At 42.7% G+C, this 23,626-nt stretch overlaps 1 protein-coding gene across 41 annotated transcripts in view; it reads right to left on the minus strand.

Annotated features, from left to right (window-relative positions):
- Positions 1–23,626, minus strand: part of LRRFIP1 (LRR binding FLII interacting protein 1) — a 195,748-nt gene that overhangs the window by 56,546 nt on the left and 115,576 nt on the right. For 15 of the 41 annotated variants that reach the window (XM_072640641.1, XM_072640638.1, XM_072640642.1 and 12 more), the window contains exons 3-7: positions 23,402–23,419; positions 15,611–15,658; positions 13,070–13,114; positions 12,342–12,392; positions 4,824–4,862 (exon numbers count right to left, since the gene is read on the minus strand). The exons of 7 other annotated variants lie outside the window; for them this stretch is intronic. In XM_072640641.1, the coding sequence (XP_072496742.1) occupies positions 4,824–4,862; positions 12,342–12,392; positions 13,070–13,114; positions 15,611–15,658; positions 23,402–23,419 (201 nt within the window). The remainder of the gene's footprint in view (positions 1–4,823; positions 4,863–12,341; positions 12,393–13,069; positions 13,115–15,610; positions 15,659–23,401; positions 23,420–23,626) is intronic. 19 more of the 41 variants (XM_072640634.1, XM_072640625.1, XM_072640621.1 and 16 more) reach the window with 5 other exon arrangements.

Here is a 23,626-nt window from a genome sequence, read left to right on the forward strand (position 1 = left end):
TTCCCTCAGTTTCCTCAGCTGTAAAATGGGGATAAAAACAGAATATAGCTCCCAGGGTTGTTGTAAGGCTCCAATGAGATAATAATTTAAAAGTGCTTAGCACAATGCATGGTACATGGGAGGTACTATGGAAATGCTAGCTACTATTTTTATTATCACTACATTTGGTTTAGTACAGCTTCTTTTCCCCTCATTGTTCCATTCATTGACATTTCCCCCTCCTTTATAAGTATTTCTGGGCCTGTGAGGCCAGAGCCTACGTGCGAGGGCTCTAGGGTCCTTGATGGTGAAAAGAGTTAATTATAAAACAACCTTCACAGATCATTTCTACCTTTGACTTCTCTGCTTTTCCTCTTTCAGTTTCATGGCTAAAGGCCCTCTGAATGGCTGTTTAATTGGGTCTCTAGCCAAGCTTTCTGTAATCTGGTTCTCACCTTCCACCATTTTTTCTACCTTGAAAAAACACTGCTCATCATCTTTCTGTTCTCCTCAGGTTTTCCAAATGAGTTTATATCTTAGACCAGTGTTCCTCCTACTTGCCATCTCTCTCTACTTGGCAAATAAGTCAAGTGTTTGCTGACCAAGATGGTCAATCAGCTTTTTTGGCCTCCTCATCATGGCAACTGATCAGCATTGGCCAAACTTTTATATGAAAATATTTAAATTAGGGTCGATGTCCTTTCCTTTGTCCATATTTCACTTCTCAGCATCAATAACCTGTTTAAGTAGGTCAAGTTGAAATTGCTTTAACTGAATGCCTCTTCATATTTTTATTCTTCTAGCTTTATTTTCACCCAGATCTTTGCTCTAACAAGTCAGTCTGACTGCCTAATATGTATAGCAGCCCAGCTGCTTTTCCCATGGCTGTTCTGTGGAGAATGACTCCAGTATCAGTAATGAGTCATATCCTGTCTGCTTGATTTTCTTATTTGGAGCTTGCCACATTCAGCATCTTCCCCTTCTTTTCTCAAATAAAACAGTCATGACTTAGAGGCCTGAGGATTCCGTGAATGGTAGTTTACCAGTCTTGGCCCTTCCTTTCTTATCTCCTCCCACATTCATCCTATCCATGCCTATTTCCGACCTTGGTGCTAACGTCGCCAGGTATCAGAGACTGTGCGGACTTCATGCAGAGGGTCTTAGACCATGTTCTTCATAGAGTTTCTCCTCATCTTCACTCTCTGTAACTGATGTTGGTGCATCAGTCATAGATTGTTTTCATAGTTGTCTTTCTCCAACTCTATCATGAACTATATAATAGGAGGTGAGCAAATGGTCCATGAAGTCATGACTTCCCATGCACAATAAAACCTAGAACACCAACTCCTTCCTACTTCTCCCAGGAGAACCTGTGATCTTCCCATCCCTTCTATTTCCTTCCATCTTCCAGGTTAGTTTATAACAAGAACATTAAGATTGTTTGGAGTCACTTCTTTCCGTAGTGACCTCTTATTGGTCACTGGACAATGACTTCACATTGAGAGGATTAGCAGCTGTTAGTGTAGACAGATAATCCTAAGACTCTCTGCCTCTAACACTGCCAAAGTGGAAAGACCTGCAAAGCACCAAGGGCCATTTTGTATTTGTTTCATGGGCTGTCATGGTCCAAGGATATATAACTCAGTAGCAGCCCATGAGAGATGGGCTTCTTTGCATTACATTAGGCTGTTCCTAGGGCAGCTATGCGGCATAGTGCTGGGTCAGAAAGACCTAAGCTGAAATCCAGCCTCAGACACTATCTATGTGACCCTGGGCAGGCCACTTAACTCTGTTTGCCTCAGTTTCCTCATCTGTAAAATGAGCTGAAGAAGGAAATGGCAAACTACTCCAGTATCTTTGCCAAGAAAACCCCCAATGGGATCACAAAGTGTTTGAAACAACTGAACAACAACAAATAACAAGGTTGCTCCTAACTAGTCAAAAGCCTGAACCCCATATAAAAGCCACTTTGGTACTGCAGAACTTGCTAGCGTTCACAATGCACTGCCATGGCCTTCAAGGACACAGTATCACCTCCACATCAGAGGAGGCACTGGTGGAGGTTCGCAGATTGTGCGGACAGACCCGCCACCCTATGGGAAAGCTGTAGTGTACACGTGGGGCTCCTGGCCCCAAATTCCAAGAGATTTTACTACAATATCGTCTTCATTCCCTCCTCTTGGCTGTCACTTCTCTGTATTTCAGTTTCTGGAAGTAATAGCCCATCCTGTGGCTTTTAAACTGCGTTCCACAGTCATCTGAGGGAATAACCAATCAGTAGGCTGCACTCCACAGCCAATGCACATCTCCCCATGGATGGCTTCATTTCTTTCTGAAGTTTTCTGGCAATTTCTGGGCCATGTTAGGTAACTGAAGGCAGAAAGAACCAGTGTCTTTATTGCTAGTTGACATGCTGAGGTTTGTTTCAGAATATGGCCAATCTGTGGAGTTCATGTCCATGTTGAGGGGAAAGGGTCACAGTTCAGTTCAGCCACGTGATGATGCTTATTTCTCTTTACTGAGCTGGAATTTGCAAAGTTTAGAAATGAGAACATGTAGATCTTAAAGACCTTGGAAAAGTCACTTTAGATTTGGGGGCCTCTGCTGCCTCATCTGCATAATAAGAGCATTGGACTAGAGGCTTCAAAGGTCCTCTGTAGCTTTAACACCCTGTGACTTACAAAGGAAGAGGAAACATGAGCCAAAGTTGGACAATGAAACTATCCCAAGGGTCCTTGAAAAGACCAGTACAAAACTTTGCACGCAGCCAGCACTCAGTAACTATTGAATGGATATTGACTGAAGGAATGAGTGGAGGCAGGAGATCAATTCCCAAACCTAGAAGTATCAGAACTTCCTCCATGGCAAACTCTGCTTTATTCTTACATAAAAATCAAAATGTTTTGAACTCCCTTTCTAAGGTAGAGAGACTACATAGTAGAAACAGAGATTCTGCCTTGAAGCCACGAAGACCTGAGTTCAAGTCCTACTGCTGAGATCACTGAAATTGTGACTTCAGGAGCCTGGGCATGACTCCTTCTCTCTCAGTGCCTTAGAAAACTCTCTAAGACCATGAGTTCCCAGAAATCCCTGCCTACGAAGTTCCACTGGACAGGTCCACTGTTCCAGTCTAACAGGGTTTTTCAATGTTTGTTACCGGAAATCACTTTACAGAGTTCTTGATCCAGGACTTCCAGAGATTAGATGGAGTTGATGATTTTCTGCAGTGAATTTAACAAATGAGAGAAGCCCTTTTAATTCCAATGAAAGAAGAAGGTTCCCAGTCTTCTTTGTTCTTTGTTCGACATGCCACTGGTTTGTTTTTCATAATGGGGTGGCTGGGTTTGCTTGGGATGTTTTGGTGAGAAAGGATGATGGTGTTGCAAGGGTAATTGTTACTTGATGGAGAGACAAAAGGATTGACAAAGTTTCATCTCCATTGGAATCTTGGTTCAAATACCAGGGGTAAATCATTTGACCTCGAGACTTCTGTATCCAGACTTATATAATGAGGAGTCTTGCATTATGTGAGCAGGGATTTCCTTTGTGATTCTGAATCCTGTAATTCTACTTTTCTCTCTGCTTGCACACAGTACAAAGAGAAGACCATTGAGTTAAAAGATTACAGAAAGTCATTGCCACACAAAGGAGATCCTTGCCAGCTGGCCCTTGGCTGTACCCTTAGGACTTCCAGACCGTTCCATATACCCTACATGGCTGGACTTCCTTTTACATATTGCCTCCCTTCAGTTATAATGTGAGTACCTACAGAGCAGGGATTGGCTTGCTTTTTGCTACTTATATCCCTAGTGCTTAGCACCTTAGTAAGAGCTTAATACGTGGGTTTTTTTCTTTCATTCACTCATTTGTTCATTAAGGGAAAGCACATGTGCAAGATTATTCAATTTACAGAAGTTACTGTGACCAGATCAACAAAGCACTATTTCTCCAGAGTCATGTATATCTGCCAGGGCATGAAAACATCTTGGTTATAAAGACCTCATTTTAAAAAATGCCATTTCATTATAAAGGGATTTCAAGAGGGATACGTGCAAAATTAAACAAAATCTGTTTCAGATCCAAAAACATCATGATGGAACATGGAGCAAAGAAAAGCATTCACAAACCATGGTTTTATAGAAGGCCTGCTGTGCTGTCAAACAGGGTGATCCGGGATAAATGTCTCAAAGGGCCCAATGAACACAGCCCACCAGGTCCTGTTTTTAAAGTGCTGTTCTACTTCACACCCATGCTAACCATTAACTTTTTATTTGATTAATAAAGTACTTAGTTACTGAGCCAAAATGTAGAAAACCTTAAGGGGGAATCTAAGGTGCACGATTGGCATCACTTAGAACCTATAAAGGCAATTTGGGAGGTCTTGTCAATTCTAATTTTGACAGATAGGAAAAAACAGCCCCCTCAAAATGAAATCCTAGTTCTCTCTGGAGTAGCTGCCACCCAATGTACTCTTGGGCCATTGTTAGTGCGATTTTGCTGTCAATCTTTGGGACACATGTTAAATCAAACCCTCCTATGAAATGTGATGGGAAAGAAGCCCAGGTCTGGAGCCAGAGGTCTTGGGTTCAGATCCCATTTATGACACCTTCCTACTCCTGGGCCTTGGTTTCCTTATCTGTAAATATTGAAGAGGGTCATACTAGCTGGTCTCTGAGGTCCCTGCCAGGATCCTCTGGCCCAGATCCACTTGTTTCCCTAAATAACCATGAAGTTTTCGGTTTTAAATGTTCATCTGTGAGAGACGTCAAGTGGCTGATGTGTTAGTCACATGCCTCACAAAGAGGTTATAAGTCACACACAGTGATGCCCATTCTGACTCTCACCACAGGGTAGGCACCGGCATAGTCCAGCTCCGCTTGGGACTGTCAGGAGCAGAGAGGAAGACAATAAGAAAAGTCAGAAGGGGAGCAGGTTCTCAGGCAAAGTGGACTAAGAAGAACAAACAATCAGATACTCCTCTCTCTCACCTTCTGATCTTGTAGGCATATTTACCCAAGAGAAAGAAACAGAAAAGGTTAATGTGCCAAGATGGAAGAGAAGAGAGCTTATGTTTCCATAACTTCTCAGCAGAGGAAGTGGTGCGGCCATGAATGTTTCCACTCTCCCTAACAGGAAGAGACTTAAGAGGCATCTTGGGTCAGGGGAAGCACCCTCCATTTGGAAGCCAGGACTAGCCTCTGAAACTTACTAAACTATGCAACCAGAGGCATTCATTCTGCCCCTCTCTGGGGCTCAGTTTCCTTCTCTATAAAATGGGTTGGTTGGGCCAGATGAACTCTGAGACCCCTTCTGGCTATAAACCTAGGATGTATTAATTCCTAGGATCATTACTTTTTTTTTTTTTAAGCTTTTATTTAGTATTTTTCTCCAGTTATATGTAAAAAGGATCGTTACTTTTTTTTAAAAAAGCTACTTAATCACTAAATTAAATAATTTAAATTAATTGGATTAAATAATCACTAAGTTACTAAATCACTGTAAAACTAAATATTAAGAAAAATTACATCAATTTAAACATAACAAAATGGAAAATCTCTTATGGAAACTGTGGAACAATTAGGTTTTCTATGAGGCAATCAATTCTGCAAAGTCACCTGGGAACAAGTGAATTCCTCTTCCATGGCCTCAGTTTCCTCATCTGCAGAATGAAGGGGTCAGACTAGAGGATATTTTAAGGTCCCTCCCAACTCTAAATTTCCGATCCTATGGATGACCCTTAGACCCTGCCTTGGGCCTCAGTTTTCTCATGTGAAAATAAGGGGATTGGACTCCTGAGGTCCTTCCCAGCTGGGTGTGACCTTGGGCAAATCACTTAAATTTGTTTGGACCTCAGTTTCCTCACTTGTAAAATGAAGAGGCTGAACTATGGCTCCTGAGGTTATGTGTAGTTTTAGATATATGAGTCAACATCAAATAAAGGGAAATGTGGACATCCTTAACTTTTTGAGCCTCATTAATATTTACCAGGCATTGCCTATCCCTCAATCTTGGCCAACTCAGTGAACATGAAGTATGCTCTTCTCTTGTTTCTTAGAATCTTAAGACACTGAATGGGGTGGATCTCATGAGATCCTGCCAATCCCTAAATCAAAAGTGCCTCTTTACTGTCCCTGACAAGTGTGTTGTCCAGCCTGGTGACCGACCACCAGGGAAGGGGAAAAAGTAAGACTGCAGCATCAAGAGATAATGAGGTTTGGTCCAGAAATCACTGGAGACCAAACCTGGCAAAGATTAGAGAAAACACATGAGCGACATAGTGAGATAAGGAAAAGAGAAGAATCAAAAAATGCACACATGACTGAATGGATGGATGATTGAGAAGGCATTTATTAAGCACTTACTATCTACAGAAGCACTGAGCTGAGTGCTGGAGATAGAAATAGAAAGGTAAGACAGCCCCTGCTCTCAGGGAGCTCCCATTCTAATGGGGAGAAGACAATGGAAGGGTGCCATGGTCCTTAGGGGGCAGGGCAGAGAGCAACATATCTTTTTTTAACATCATTGCTGCAGATAAAATCCTATCAGTTTGGACAAAGTGTCAAGCACTTTGGGAGAGCTTTCTTTTCCAGGTTTTGAGGGCTGCTGAGGGGGCAGTGGTGGCAGGATCCACAGTAGCAATTACCAGGCTGCATCTCCACAAAGGTTAGGATACAGTCCCTGCTGAGGGTGGATGGGGCCGAGACAAAAGGACATGTAAAAATGGCAGTTCGACTCTAAGTATAATTTTGTTTTCTCTGCCAAAGAGAACAATCTTTGGACTGGAAAGAACAGAATAAAAAATGGCTAACAGGAAATGATGCCCAAGATAAGTAGGGAGATAATAAGAGGTCACCTGGCTGCTTTTGACAAGGTCAGCTCCCCAAGCCCAGATGAACTTCTACATCCTAGTATACATAAAGGAAATGGCCAATGTGTTTCCTGAGCCACTGTTGATGATGGCTGAAAGATCTGGGAGGGTGAGAGAGGGGCCAAAGAACGGGAGAACAAACCTTGTCCTGACTTTCAAAAAAAGGACAGAGAATGGCGCTTACAAGCTAGAAGTGAGTGAGCTTGACTTGGATTCCTGGAAAATGTCAGTGTTCCAACAGAAGAGGTGATTATGGAACATCACCCAGAAGGAACAGTGATTGCTAAAAATGAACTAGTAGGATTTCATGAAAATCTAGTCGTTCAGTTTAAGCACACCTGCCTTTTGATAGCGACTAGCCTGGTAAATGTATAGATTCAGTTTTTCTGGATATGACCTAAGTATCTGATTCACTCCTTTGTACTTTTCTTGTGGAAGAGATGGAGACTCCAGGGTATTACTGTTTCACAAAAGGCTCACCCAGAGAAGAGTCGTTAAAGATACAATGTCAATAGGAAGGTGCCACCCAGAAGGACGTAGGATAAAGATTGGAAGCTGTGCTATTTCCCATTTTCTTCCATCACTTGGATAAAGACTTGGCAAACTGGCAAATTGTGCAAATGAGCAGCCAACACAATGGATGCAAGAGTCCAGCTTCAATAAAATGTACAGGCAAGAAAGCCAGGCCAGATCCAAGAAGGCAAAAGTAAATAGGGCTAAAGGTAAAGTCATCCACAGGACCAGAAATTCAACACCACAAAGAGATACTGCTCCCCAGAGCAGTTCACATAGAAAAGATTGGCTTTTAGTGGATGGTAACTTTGATGAATCAAGAGGTGACATGGCAGCTTAGAAGGCTGATGGTACCTGGGGCACCAAGGACTCATGACCTCCTGTGTGACAGACACTGTCCTAAGAGCTGGAATTAGCAATAAAAGGCATAGGAAATATGCTTTAATCTGACCTGTACTACATACAGACCAGAATGAGTTGGTCACAACTGGTTGACTTTAGTTGTAATTTACCCAGCAAGCTGCCGAGACTACAAGTTGAAAAATAGTGGCTTGTCTTTAAGTATGGAGAGAATTTCCACACTGGAAGTTCCCTACAGGGATAAAATTGCAAGATTAGAAATAACTAAATGTGCACTCCCCCAAAAGTTCGGACTAGGGAGACAAGAGTCCCACTATACTCTACCCTGCTGAGGCAACATCAGCTGAAGGTTGTCCAGTTCTGCATGCTGCCATCTTAAGGGCAATGGAGAGTGTCTACAGGAGAACAATCAAAATGGTGGAGGGCCTTGACATCATGCCAGCCGAGGACCAGCTGAAAGAATTGGGATATTTAGCCCAGAGAAGAGATAATGTGAGGGGAGGGCAGTAGATAGAGAGAAGAAAAGGAGGAGGATGAGAGCTATCTCCAAGGTTCTGAAGGGCCATCCTGTGGAAGAGAGGTCAGTCTTATTCTTCTTGGCCTCAGAGGGTAGAACTAGGAGCAGTGAAGGCAGTAGAGGGTGGTGGTGGTGAGGGGGGCACCAGAGAGCTGAAGAAATACAGATTTAGGCTCAAGATCAGAAAAAAACTCGGTAACTGGAGCTGTCCAAAAGTGGATGTGCCTATCATTAGTGGACTCCCTGTCACTAAAGGACTTTGAGCAACAGTAAGAGGTCCAGTGTCATGCATGTTGTAGAGTTGGTTCTTGTTCAGGTGAGGTCCCTCAGAAGGCTGAGAGTCTATGGTTGTAGGTAGTGCTTTATACATGCTTATTGAGATCTAGGTAAAGAAACCAATTCTCTCTTTAAGCATAGTCCCATGAAAGGACCTCCTAAGAAATTTTTTTCTAGGCACATGAAAAATAGACCCCAGGAGCTCTACAATATGCTTTACTCTTGGAATGGGGCTCAGTATTGGGCAGAGCCTGGCTCAATGCACCCCATCACAAAGTCATTTCTCTTGGGAGGCAGTGCTGGGGAATGGATCTTGGAGGGCACCATTCTAAGGAAGGCTCCCTGGGTAACTGACAGGACATTATAGCAGTGACCTCAATGATTGCATTGGAGTTCAAAGAGATTCCTTGTGCCCTTGGGCTGTGTTATCTTTCATCAGAGACCAAATGAAGTTCATTTTGAACAAAGACAGGAATGTGAAAAACTTAATGCTTTCTCTAAACCTTAGATGAGGGTGGTTTTCCTGAAAGGTTGTGGGGTGGTCTTGAGACATCTATCTTTCTGCAATATGTAAGGACATCATCAAAACAGGGCAAGCCCCAGAGGAGCCAAGATCTCAAGATGGAAGAAGGGACCAAGGTGGCTCACTGAAGGACCCTCAATCTCCTCATATTAAGGATGAAGAAAAAAAGGACCAGATTTCCCAGGCTTTCAGTGTGGCAGCAGTAATGGTGCTTTAAAAAAGCTAAGTTAGACTTTGCTCAACTAAATTCATTTCCAACAGAAATAAAACATTTTTTTAAATTCCATTCCAAATTTTAAACAGTTTAGTCCTAACATCTCTCTTTCTTTTCTTAGTCACACTAAGTGACACCAACTTAGAGTTCAACTCACTAAGAGGGTAATGGGGCACCTGTCTGGGCTTCTAGGTGGATTAGCTTGTGACTTGCACATTTCTCCAGGGGAGGAACGAGGGAGAGATTGATGAGCTGTGGCTAAGTGATCCCAGGTCACTCTGCTGAAATGCCAGATAATGAGAGTTTCCTCAGTCTGTTCTGGGAAGAAAATCCAATCTTCACCAACCAATTACACATCCCTGTCAGAGGCTCACAGATTTATAGATATAGAAGGGATCTTAGAACCAACACATCCAACTTACTCATTTACAGATGAGGAAACTGAGGTGCAGAGAGCTTAAGTGACTTTGCCATGGTCACACAGTCAATCAAATAAACATTTATTGTACCTCCCATGTGCCAGACACTCTTTTAAGCCACTGGAAGTACGTGAGGCAAGATTCAAGCTCAGTTCTTCCTGAGTGCCCAGAACTCTAACTGCTATGTACCATGTGGCTCCCTCATAAAGGAAAGGGAAAGATTTCACTCTTTCTTGCCCACAATACAAATTTAGGATCAGTTTCATTTAGATATAATATTCACTGACTCCCATCAAGAATTCCCTAATAACATTCTTAAAATCTCTGAGTATAAATGTATATAGGATTTATTATAATTCCTCCCAAATGCACTACTAAAAACAGGTCAATTTTGCATTTCCCAACACTCCTTACTGTGTTCAAAGAGATTTAGCAAAACAACCTCCTCCCATTTTGGGACAGTATGTTACAAGAAGTGAACCCTGGCCATCGCCAATGAGGAGGGTCACCATTCGTGTACACTTAGAGGATTGAAACAACTGAGAAAGATGCTAGCAACTTGACTTTTTACTGCTACAAAGAATTTTGTCAGATGGTGATGTACCCTCAAGGTAGGTAGAGGAGTCTGAAGCATAAAAATGTGACTTAACTAGGGAAAAAAATAGTTTTGATCAAGTTCACTAATACAAGGCATGAGTATACTAAGTGCTAATCCTTGTTATTACAGAGAATTGCCTCAGAAAAAGAAATACGTTAGCGGGGATCCACAGGTCATTTTGCTGATTTGAGAGGAAACAGAAACACCATAGTTTCTCCAATTCAATTCTCAAAGTACATTTGATCCGATCATCAGGATTTATGAAAGTTTAGGAAAACATTATCATAGGAAGAAAAAACAATTCAGATTTCAATAGACTAAATAACCACCCATATTAATTAAGAAATTACATTACGCTTCGTTAACTATGATAAAGTTTTTAGCCAAAAGCAATTACTGTTTGGTTCCTATTGTCACACAGCAGATTCAGCAGATCCAACCGTTCCCCATTTCAGGGGACCCAGTAGGATGTAAGAGAAAGAATACACTAGATTTGAAGGCAGGGGCCCTGGGTTCAACTTACAGCCAAGGGGGCTCGGAGAAATCATTCTCCTTATCTAGGGATTGGATTGTACGATTTCCCAAGACCTTCTGGCTTCAAATCCCACGATCTTTTGAATCTTTTTTTTTTTTTTTAGCCAAAGTAAAACAAAGTTTATTAAAGATTCACCATATTGGGTAGACTCCAAAGGAGCCTAAGCATTTGTGATGTTTGTATTGACCAATGAGCGAGATAGAATCTCAGCTAGATTGAATCTGAGGCTGATCCTTTGAATCTTAAAAGTGCTATCTATCAAAATGTTGCTCAACCATAACTACTTTGCAGGATTCAATTCTATAGCAAGAACTAATGAAAGCAGTTGTCCGCAAAAGTGAGCATGCAGAAACAAAATAACTCCTGTCCTCCAGAAGCTTCTGCTCCACTAAGGTTCCCAGAATAGAGCCTTGGGTCAAATATGTCAGTACTCAGGACTTGCTCTAACCACAAGGCTAGTTATTGCAGCTGGCATGTTCCAACACTGCTGGGCCTTCTGCAGACTCTCTGGACAAATTAGGAAAGCATCTGGCATCGTTCATGCTCCAAACCATAATTCTAGGTTGGACATGTTTTCTTAAGTCGGCAAATCTAAGCTGCAGTTTCCAAGTAAAGGACATTTGAAAGTTATTTGGTGTTATTGGTAACCTCTCCAGGGCAACAACAGAAACAGAAGGAAAAGAGAGCAACTGGCAGCTAGAAAAACCGTGCAGAAGCTAAAAAAGTAAGAGCTCCCAGAGCCTAACCATGAGGACTGACCACTTAAAACTTAGAGTATTTCAATTTGCATTTTTATTATTATTGGTAATTTGGAGCATTTTGTCACTGATGACTGAAATTCTTTCGGAAACTGACCATTTATCTACTGGAGAGTGGTTCTTGGTCTTACATACTTGTGTCAATTCTCAATACAGTTGGGGATGGAAATGTATATTTTTATGTATGGATAAGTGGACACATAGTTTCCTCCTAAAATGAGAACCCTTTACATAAATAAAATAAATACAGCTAAAATAAAAGAAACCATTGAGTGAAGAAAAAAATCATTGCATCAAAAATCATTAATAAAAGACAAGCTATATACCAAATATGTGTGTGTGTGTGTGTGTGTGTGTATTTCCAACCTATTATACAGACCACTGCATTGGCATTAGGCAAGGAATATATAAATATCTAAGACTAAAAGTGATATTTGATGGAAACATTTTTTTCCTACTCAGTGGTTTCTCTTCTCATCCTAGCTGCATTGATTTTGTTTATGCAAAAAAATCTCTTCAATTTCAAGAGGCACTCAGGTAGGACTGTTCATCATAAAGAGGTGGATATGACCATCACTGATGCTCCTATCTGTTGCCTGTTGGGACATGCAAATAACTTGGAAGCAAAGGATTCTTTATAATGTGATTCATTCTGAGTATTATCCTTGGGTTGAATTGGGAAACTTAAGGGTAAAGATTCTTGTCTTCTAATGAAAAAACAAAATAGAAAGTTTCCACAAGGTATAAGTAAGCGTGCACACTAAATAATTTGGTTACTAACCCTCAGGCTTCCGCGACTACCCACTGACATGCGCTCATCTTCATCAGAAGCCTATTGGAAAAGAAAGGATGAAAAGAAACACATGAATGGTAGAAATAACACAAGTGATGACCTCAGTGTCTCAGGGGGAAACAAAACACACTCAACAGCTGGATTTACACCATAACAGAATCAGATTTGAGCTAATGATTAAGGGGATAAAATTCATGAATCAGGTGAGGGACATATCACAATGAAAGCTAGTACTGTCATTCCCAAGGAGCAAAGCAGATGGATCTCAAATAATCCATTAGACCTGCTCACTACCTTGGGACATACTATTGACATCTGATTCTGCTTGGATCTACTATACTCACTTTCTTCAAATGAAATCGTTTAACACCATATGGTAGCTTATAAATGCACATATTCAGTATATCATAAAAACACCTTTCTTTTTTTTTCCATTAGGCAAAGGGAAAAAGTGGGAGAACACACACAGGCTGCCACCCATACCTTGTTAATAAGCAACACTTCTAAATGTTACTAAAAACACCAAAAAGTTAAGGCAAAACAACCCCAGCGACTTTCCCAGTATCTGCCTAAGTCATGGCCCATACTTAACCACAGGATCAGTCACTTCCTTCCAAGAGGACCATGGAAATAAATGTTTATGCTAGCAACCACAAGCACAAATAAGACATCAGTTCTGGGCGAAGGCCTAAGAAAGGAACAAAGACCGTACTAACCGATGGATTTCTTCGGAATCTATGAGAGTATCGCTCGCTCTCTTCCTAACGAAGCAAAGGAAGAAAGAACAGGAAAAGGTTGAGAGCAAAAGTGTCAAAAATGCTTTGGGGGAAAAGAAACTTCATAGTCTAAGGAAGAGTCTTACCGAGACAAAACATTCTAATAGCTGGGATTAATTTCCCTAAAAGAAGTTATAATCTGCCTCCTGTATGTCATTTTTCTTTGGGCTATTTTTTTTGGCAACATAACATTTCTGTCATGAATGTCAAATCGCTGGTTTTTAGGATTCTTTCTTTCTCTCTTTCTTTCTTTCTTCTCTCTCTCTCTCTCTCTTTCTTTTTCTTTCTTTCCTGCCTGTCTTCCTTCCTTCCTTCCGCCTTTCAGAGTTTGTACCACAAGTCTTTATTTCAACTATAACAGACAACCTCAGAAGAAGATTGTGGGGGCAGTAAAAGCAGCCAGAGGCAGGTACCATTCCTTGTAGTGACCAAGGATGAAATGGACAGGGGCAGAAACTCAGTGGGGGAGGTAGGGTTCTGCACTCTAGTGTGAATTACCAGGCAGAGAGCAGGGAAGTGAGCCTGGATATTGAAATTAACTGGCTTGGACCATTCGCTGCTGGCAGCACTCACTACCCTTTACTTTTGAAAAACAGAGATGCCCACGGTTTCCCTGGAGGTTGCTGACAAGGGCATAAAATGGTTTTTCCTCTCCAGCAACCTGCTTTTTTTTCTTTTTCTTTTTCTTTTTTTTTGTATAGAAGCAACTGCCCTGCTGTCTCTGATACAAAAGACTCTCATGATTTTATCAGAAAAAAACTAAGTCTCCTTTTCAAAAACCTGTTGTACACCACATAGGCAGCCCCTTCTCCCTCAGGTTGCTTCACAGGTCTAGAGATTAATTACTGCGAGTTCATTTTTTTTTTTTAAGAGTCAGTTTCAGAATGGGCTCTGTTCAGCCAGAAGTAATCCCCAGGGAAGGGAGAGGTCTGGTTAACTGAATATGTTGGTTAACCTCCCTATGGTATACCTCCAGCAATGAAGGAGGCTGGGTCTGTGATTATACTGGCACAAGGAACTCCCGCCCGCAGCCCTTTCTCTTCATTTATCCGTTCAGAGAGTTGGGGGTGGCTCAGCAGGTATGAATGGACACGGTAACTGCAAAGGATGAGACCTGATTCCTGGCTTCAGGGAGGACTCTATCCACTACTTCCCACTGCCCCTTGTCAATTACCCAATTTCAAAGAATCCCCACAAAAACTACACTGAGACATTGCCCTATAAATCTGAATCAGTTCAGGATTTGGCAATCCCTTAAAGCAAAGGTGACAAACTCACAGCCAAAACTTCAATCAAACCAGATTAAAATGTAATAGGAAAATGTTCAACAAAAAAAATAAAAATACAATACAATATAATGCTAATTTGTGGCTTTCTATGGTTTCTATTTGAATTTCACAGCACTGCCTTAAAGGAGGCCATTATCTGCCTACAGTACTAAAGAAAACCATTTAGCTTTTTCAGTTTAGGAAGCGAGTTTTGGCAAACTGGAGTTACTCATACACACTTCTTTAAATGAACATCAAATCTTAAGCTCGTTGGGTCATGAAGTCATTTTATATCACCTAGGTGAGGCAGATGAATGAGTCTGGGATATTAATTAGCACATCTGTCACCTGGTGGGGGAGAGGAAAGGGCAGAGGAAAGGGGACTGACTGACCCAGTCAGTTTTATAGATCAGATCTTTATTATTTTTTTTAAAAGAATCATTTTTCAAGTTAAAAAAATCACAGTTAAAACTAGACAGTAGAGGGCCATCCTCACCTGCAATGCTCAGAGTGAAATGAATGTCTCATCCCTTCTCCCTCACTCTGAGCACAGTATTGGCTCCTTTAAAAATGTCCCAAATCCAGATTTTTTGTGAGTTCAACTCACCTTGAATGTACTAAGACTTCTGCTGAGTCTGGCTCATATATAGATATAAGGGATGGGGGAGATTTGGACCAAGCATTTGCTAAGCTGCCCTTTAGTGCTAATACTGGGACTTGGCAAGACATGAGCCTTATTCCCAATCACTGCTAGAAAGATCTATGCAGGTTTAGTTTATAAAACTCAATGTGGGGCTTAAAAAATATTGTGCTTATGGGGATCCTGGGGATTGGCAATGCCCCCTGACCATTCATGCTGCAATGAAATGATCAGTTATTTTCACTCCAATAACTCACATAAATGAATAATGAATTGCCTGTTTTCTTTTAAATGCCACCAGGGTTCCATTTTTGTTTTATAATGAGGCTCACTGAATTTTCTCATAGGATAGTCTTCGAGGGGAAGGAAAGGAAAGAGATAAATTACAAAATGATTGTATGAACAAATTCAGCTTTCAGAATATCTGATTCCTCAGGATGCCACAATCCTACTAAGAAATACATCAGTTTTTAAACTCAACTCAATGTCAGGAAAGAGCTACAGAATTAAAAGCAGAAGAATTAAATGATAAACCATTCTGGATTTTTAAAACCTGTTATTCAAAAAGCATACCATCCACTGCTCGATGTCACCCCATTTTGTATCCAGCCCATAATATTTCTATAGATAGAAAGGAAAGAATATTAGGTAAGAAACATCAGCGCTATAGTGTCCCAACATGCAGTTCCAGAATGCTGCCTTGCCCACCCCACAGAGCCCAAGAGCAGGAAATCACACACATCCAGCCAGCATGCTACCACTAGCAAACAGCATGGTAAGGTTAGGGATAGGGATAGGGAGGGGCCTTTTATTTTCTGGGAGCTGCCCAATTTGTCAGAGAGGCCCATGAGCAGAAGGATCCCCCCTTTCTCTTTCTCCCTTCCATCCCTTTTTGTGCCAAGAATACGGAAGGCCATAAGAAGCCCTTTCAAAAACGCTGCTGGAAGGTCTGGGGTTTAAATGGAAGCCATCGTTTCAAGCAAACACACTGATTGAGAGAAGCATAAGCCAAAAGCTCCTAATGGGTTTGGGGGACACCAACAGAATGGGGCAGCTGACTTCTGGGCTGAGCCTTGGAGCACATGGTATTTCAGTGTCAAAAATCCAGACCCAGGAGGAATCTGGCCTTGATATTTTTACTAAATGCTAAGAAGGGATAGTTGCTGCTTCCTTTCTATAATAAGGGTTATGAACCTGAGGTCCATTGATCCCTAAAGATTTCAAGGTATTTTTGATGTTGTATAGGGGAAAAATGACATCTTTACTTCAATAAAATCAGTTTCCTTTGTGAATCTGTATTTTTTCCTATGCATTTAAAAATATGATTCTGAGAAGGGGGACACAGGCTTCCCTATACTGCTCAAGGCATCCCTGCATACCTCAAATAATGAAGAGTCCCAGGTGGAGGGTAATCCTTTGAGAACAAAAAAAAGGAGACTGTCCAGGTGGAGTCTGGGGTAAGCCTTCCCCTCTCCCTCCAGTCCTTACCTTGCTTGGATTAAAGGGTGACTTTCTAAGGAGAGAATGCAGTAAGAAGGGGTTGAAAACCCCAGGACCAGTAGCAGGAGGAGGCCTAGGCTGTCCTAGGATACAATTCTCTTCCATAAGACCAAGTGAAAGCAATAATTGGGTAAAAACTTGTACTCATGTCACTGGATAAAAGTTCAAGTTGGATTGAGTGACATTGGAGGTCCCTTAAGAAATGATTGCTTCTAAGCTGGTCATTCCCTTTAGCCTTGGGCTGGGCCTCAGTTTCCCTATCTGTAACATGAAGGGCTTGAATCGTTGGCCTCTGAGAAGCCTTCCAGCCTGAGGACTATCTGTGATCCCCAGGACAAAAGGCATCCGCCTATTTCAACCTCAATTCCCTGGAAGAAAACCATTTACAAAGGACCTGCTAAAGTTGGCCTTGTACGGTTGGTTTTTCTGTTCCCTCTCGGGATTTGTGTAGTTTGAAAACCAGTGAGTCCTGAACTCTCCAAACCCCACAGTTTGGGGACTTGCTGGTGACTGCAGGAGCACACGGCTGCTATTTTTGGCCTGGTTGCTATGTGGCAGGCAGACTACAACCTTCCTGGCCTAAAATGGTTGGATTTCTTTCTTTCGGTGACAATGGGTAACACAGGCAGCATGGAGGAGAAAGCCAGCAGGGTGATGTAAATGAGATTTAAAAATACACTGGGATGGAGAACAGAGGAAAAGTCCCAGGGCCAAGGCCTGTCTGTGGCCAAATCCACCTTTACTGAACATGAATGTGGTCCACTCCTGAAGCAAATACTTAGGGGTGGGGAGGAGGGTGGTGGCTAGAGAGTGGTGGTCCTGGGGACTGGAGAGTGGGGGTTCTGGGGGGGAGAAGAGTGGTGGTCCTGGAGGCTAGAGAGTGGTGGTCCTGGGGGCTGGAGAGTGGGGGTTTTGGGGGGGAGAAGAGTGGTGGTCCTGGAGGCTAGAGAGTGGTGGTTCTGGAGGCTGGAGAGTGAGGGTTCTGGCGGGGAGAAGAGTGGTGGTCCTGGAGGCTAGAGAGTGGTGGTCCTGGGGGCTGGAGAGTGGGGGTTCTGGGGGCTGGAGAGTGGGGGTTCTGGGGGCTGGAGAGTGGGGGTTCTGGGGGGAGAGGAGTGGTGGTCCTGGGGGCTGGAGAGTGGTGGTCCTGGGGGCTGGAGAGTGGGGGTTCTGGGGGGAAGAAGAGTGGTTGTCCTGGAGGCTAGAGAGTGGTGGTCCTGGGGGCTGAAGAGTGGGAGTTCTGGGGGGAAGAAGAGTGGTGGGCCTGGGGGGCAAGGGCAGTGGATTGTAGTGGCTCCACCAAAAGAAAGGAATTCCAAAGACCACATGAGCTCTGCCCTGACCTGCTCACAGTGTGGAGAGTCAATCACTTTCCTGCCCTGGGGTTCAGGTTATACATGGGTAAAATAGGTTTATCTGCGCCCCTGCTAGCTTGCACATGGGTCCTTGTAAAGATAACAAGAGATAACATGGGATGAAGGAAGTTAGAGGTTATTAGAATAAAGGCATTCTGGAAACCCCAAGTGGTAAGCTGAAGGCAGGGAAGGGGTTTCCTCTTCTCTTTGTTTCTATTTTCTGCCATTTGCAGCTGACCTCTTTATCATTAATCTGTTATATTAAATGGCACAGAATCTCATCAAGATGGATCCTCCCTTGAGGGGAAGCTTGACATTAGGAAGACCCTGAGTTCAAATGCCCCTGCTGTGTGACTCTGGGAGAACCAGCTAAATTCTCTGGGCCTCAGTTTCCTCCTCTGTAAAATAAGGGAGCTAGACTACATGGCCTCCGAGATCCTTCCAGTGAACTTGGGCTGTAAAAGAAGGACTAAGTCGAGGTCCTTGTGAGCTCTAGTCACTGAATCTGTTTACCTCAGTTTCTCTAACTGTAAAAAGCGCTTACAAGAGATAATATCCGTAAAGCACTTGGCCCAATGCCTGGTATGTAGAAGGCATCTAACAAATATTTCTTTCTTTCCCTTCCGCTCTAACATTGACCCTTTGAGCTCTAATGAACTGTGAGTGCTAACGATAGAAATCATTAAAAAAACCAACAAAAACCTAATCTATGGCAGGTTATGAACAGTTTATGAACTACAGTCATCCAGATGTAAAGAGGCCCAAAGGGGAAATATGCAGGATAATTAATGACCTAGTTTTATATGGCAGGCCCCAGGGCTACCAAGTCCAAGACCTAGAGGGAGAATGGGAAGGTCTCCAGTGGCCCACAGCCCAGCAGGGCCTGGGAGGTCAGATGTTAGCAGCAGCCCAAGCTTCAGAAAGATCCCACCCTGGTGTGAGCAGTGGGACAGGCGAGATATGCAGTGGATGGCAAGCCCAGTGGGAGACAAGAGGGGTCCAACTTTCAGAAATAGTTTTAGCTGAATTGAAGGAAGCAAGGTGATAATCAACATACCAGTCTGCCCGAGGTCACTGCCCAGAGAAAACTTTCATTCATTATGACAGTGACAATGGAGGTTTTCTTTTATCTTCAAACCGTCCAATTCCCAAATCTAGTTTATACTCAGCACTCGCCCCCAGTTACCACTCTGGCTCCAGGTCTGAGAAACATGTGTCTGAGGTGATGGTTTGGGGTCTGTGGCACTCAGTTTCCTCATGTGTAAAATGAAAGGGCGCTAGACTTGGGAAAAGACAGCCTGGGTTGGATTCCCAGTTCTGTTAGTAATGACTGGCTGTGTGGTCTTGGGTAAATGGCTGAGGGAGAGGAGAGGACAGAGAGGGAGGAAGAAGTGGAAGAGAGAATGGAGAGAGGAGAGAGAGGGAAAGGGAGGAAAAAAGAGGAGAGGAAGGAGGGAAAGAGGGAAGGGCAGAGAGAGGGGAGAGTGAAAAGAAGAAAAAGGAAAGAGAGAATGAAAGGGAGAGAGGGAGAAAGAGAAGAGAGGGAGGGAGGAAGGGAAAAAGAAGAAAAGGGGAAAGAGAAAATGAAAGGGAGAGAGGGAGAAAGAGAAGAGAGGGAGGGAAGGGGGGAGGAAAGGACATAAAGATGAGAAAGAGATAGAAGAGGAAAGGGAGAATGGAGAAGGAAAGGGAGGGAAAAGAGAGGAGAGGAGAGGAAGGAGGGAAAGAAGGAAGGACAGAGAGAGGGGAGAGCGAAAAGAAGAAAAAGGGAAAGAGAGAATGAAAAGGAGAGAGGGAGAAAGAGAAGAGAGGGAGGGAAGGCGGGAGGAAAGGACATAAAGATGAGAGAGAGAAGAGGGGAAGGGAGAATGGAGAGAGAGAGGGAAAGGAAGGGGAAAAGATGTGGAGGAGAGAGAGATCGCGCTGGACTTCCCATGGCCTGAAGCTTGCCTTAGAATCAGGACAAGAGAGGGGTGACTATTTCAGGGGCTGGCATGTGTAGCTTGGTGTCAATATCAAGAAATTAGAACCTTTCTGTGTATCCAGGACTTAATTGCATTACAATAGGCCTGTCATTCATTTCTTTCCATCCCCTTCACCATTCAATAGTGATCTGTACTTAGAGCTACTGGGGGCCAGTTTGTCCACTAAATGAATACTGATTTATGAACCCTCCATGTTGCTGCCTTTCTCTTGGACCTTGTCAAAAACGGAACATCCAGTAAGCAATGAGTGAACTTCTCATTGTCCCCAAGACTCGGTTCATCCCTGGTTGGTTTCTAGCAGCACATTTGCTGGAAGAAGCAAACCCAAGGAGTTTTAGGTTTAAGGGGGCCAATCATGGATGGATGGTAGAAAGGCCCATGGGAGTCAGTCATGGGAGCCCAGAAGGTCTGGGTTTGAATCCCTCCTCGGATACTAGATTATTATGTGGAGTTGGATGAGTCACTTCCCTTCTCCAGCCTCAGTCTCCTCACCTGTGAAATGAAGGCGTTGGACTAGATTGTCTCTAAGGTTCTTTCTGACTAGAAATCTAGGAACTCTATAAATAAGAAGTGGCTTTACCCTTACGACCTGGATGTCACCTCACCTCTTAGGCCTCAGTTTCCTCCTATGTAAAATGAGGGAGTTGGTCTCTGTCACATTCAGGGTTCTGTCCAGCTCTAATCTATGATCCTAGGACTCTGATTTTTGATGGGTCAGATTTTTTAGGTGCCTTAATTGAGAATAAATGAGAACTTTTTTTTAAATTCCCAATCCAACAAACAGCAGGAAAACACTCTTATGCAAAAAGGCAATGAACTGACTGAGCCCTAAATGAGGAACGTGACTTTGCCTTTCTCCTGAAGATGCTGGCCTTCTCAAGCTTGGGCCTCACCCGGGACTTCATTCATTCTTTAGGAATGCCAGGCTGGTTCTCTCTCTGAGTCTCCTTCCCAGAGGAGCCGAGCTCAGTCTCTTCATCTCTAGAAGTCACTGGGGTTCACAGAATGGGAGGAGTCAAGGTTGAGGCAACCATTGAAGGAGACCTGTGTTCTTCTGGTTACTTCTTGAATATGAAATAGGGGACGGGGTAGGAAACAGGGCTAACAGGCTCATTCTGCAGCTCTGCCATGATCTCAATGAACTTAGAGAAAACTTGGAGCTGAGATCAATGGTGCTCTGTTGGTGGGTGAACATATGAAGTACCACAGGGAAGGGGAGGGACAAATATCCTGATTTTTAAGTAAGAAAAGGGGCAGGATTTTTCAAAGGATCCTCTGCAAAGTTTGACTTCCTGACCAAATTGGATTAGAACTGGGCAGGACCTTGAAATCTTTGGTGAACTGCCTCCTTTTCCCCTGAGGCCTAGAGTAGTAAAATGACTTTAGAATCAGAGATCTTAAGTTTGGATCCTGGCTCTGACACTCCCACAGTGTATGACCTTGGATCAGTCAATTCACATTTCTTTGCCTGAAGTTTCTCATTTGCAAAATGCAGATGAGATCTCTGGGTCCCTTCCAGCTGACTGATCTTCCAGTTAAATTGATGGTATTATGGCTGTGACCCAGTTCACATAAGTATAATGCAGCAGAGCTGTGATCTGAAACCTGGTCACTAAATCCAAATCCAGCTTTCTTTTCACTACAAAAGGGAGGAGTGATGGCTACTAACCAGCATGTATGTATCCAGAACAAATCACTCCAGACTGACCTCACTGTCCTTTTGGACAGGTTACCAGACTCATCAATCAAAGGATACCTTGAATGTCCACAAGGCATTCAACAGGTTCTCACAATATCTTTGGAAGAAGATTGAGGGAACTGGCCTCAATCAGCCTTAAACTCAAGTGGGCCCAACAATCCCTACATAAGGATCCTTGGGGGCTGCATGTTGACTTAGTTTTAGAATGTAACATTTTCTCTGTCTTATTGTATTTTTTTGTTAAGTATTTCCCAATTATGTTTTAAGCCTCATTTCTGACACCAGGAGTCTAAAGGGCAGTTTGGAACTGGCTAAATGATCAGACCAAAAGTGTTGATTAGTGAACTGATGTCATCCTGAAGGTAGGCTTTAGCAGAGTGGCACAAGGATCTGATCTTGGCTCTATTCTATTTAATATTTGTGCCAGTAACTTGGATAAAGTAGAGATGGCAGACTTAGCAAATTTGTGGATGACACTGAGAGTCATAACCAATAAATAAAATGAATGATAAAATTGGGAGACAAAAAAAATCAGTGAAGCAGATAAAAACAGTGAGTGGAATCTAACACAAAGGAATTTAACAAGAATAAATGTAAAATCTTACCCTTGGGGTCAAAAAATCAATTGTACTTGTACAGGATGGGGGAGGGTTGACTAGAGAATAGTTCACGGATAAAGACATAGGGGGTTTAACAAACGCCAAACTCAGTGTGAGTCAGGAGTGTTATGGAAGCCAGAAAAGCAAATGAAAGCTTAGGCTATGTTAATTAACAGTAGCTGAATGTCCAGACTGAGGGATGTGACTGTCCTGCTGTATTCTTCCTTGGTGAGAAAATGTAAAGTGCTCACTGTATTCAGCTGGGGCTCACATTTTAGGAAAGATGTTGATAATCTGAAGGGCACCCCCTTGAGGGGTGCTCAGGCTTCAATGGGGCCTTGAAACCATGCCAAAAATTAGTTCCCTGTACACATTTTCAGAGGGATGTAGACAATCAATAGGGAGTCCAGACGGAGAAAGAATGTCTAGGGCACTGATTGGTCTGGAACCATGTAATGGGGAGTAAGGTTGCCTGGGAAAATGGGAGTCATTATCCCCTGCCTGGCTTTATAGGAATGGATCTGGTACGGTTAGTTTACATTACAGGAAAGCCACTGGACTAGCTGGTCACCAGGTGCCGGGTTTACTTTTCTTTAAGACAGGGTACAAGACAGAAATATCACCAGACTTCTCCATCATTCCTATTTGGTGACAATTTTTCACCAAGAATTGTGTATCAAACGTATGATTTTTACAAGTTTTGCTGCAGTAAGTATGATGTTATGAGCCCTCCTAGGGCTATGAATTTTCAGTTTTATGGTGAAAATCAATTTTTACAAAGGCATTCAATAATCAGAAATTTGTCATCCAGGAAAGAGCCTAGAGAGTTAGTATGTGCATTAGGACTAGTAGGGGGGAAAAAACCAAACCAAAATAAGCAAACCTAAGTCTCAGCCTGGCTAAATGCTAGTAGAACATCGTTGGGCAGTTATTTTTAGTCCACCAGCCTCAGTTGCCTCACTTGCAATATGGCAACAGTAAGGCCATACTTACCTTTCATAATTGTCATGAGGATCAAATGGAGCAATAGCAGAGAAATTCCTATGCTATTATTTTATAAAACAAAATAGTCCCATGCTGGGGGCCCCAGGTTCAAACCAACTCACACATTCCACATAAACTTTTGTGTGTCTTGAGTTAAGGAAATTATTTCTGAAAGGTGTTCAGGATCTTAGCAAGGAGCACAAGGGACATGCAGGTCAGAAAAGCAATGCTCAAGCAAAGCGTACCTTTTGAACCTGATAGATCTAGAGGAAAAGAAGAAAGGAAAACAAAAGAAAACAAAAGCTGACATCATTTACAAAGTAGGACACATAGAACCCAGGGAAGAAATGGCAACAAACGTAAAGAATGGCAGCACTCTAAAAAAAAAAAGAGGACATAGGTGGAATTCTATTTTCCTGATGGAAATTTCAGCCCATTTCAAGAGTTAAGTCATTCCCCCAAGGATCTCC

This window comes from Notamacropus eugenii, chromosome 2 (genome assembly GCF_028372415.1).
Source record: "Notamacropus eugenii isolate mMacEug1 chromosome 2, mMacEug1.pri_v2, whole genome shotgun sequence".
Taxonomy (NCBI): domain Eukaryota; kingdom Metazoa; phylum Chordata; class Mammalia; order Diprotodontia; family Macropodidae; genus Notamacropus; species Notamacropus eugenii.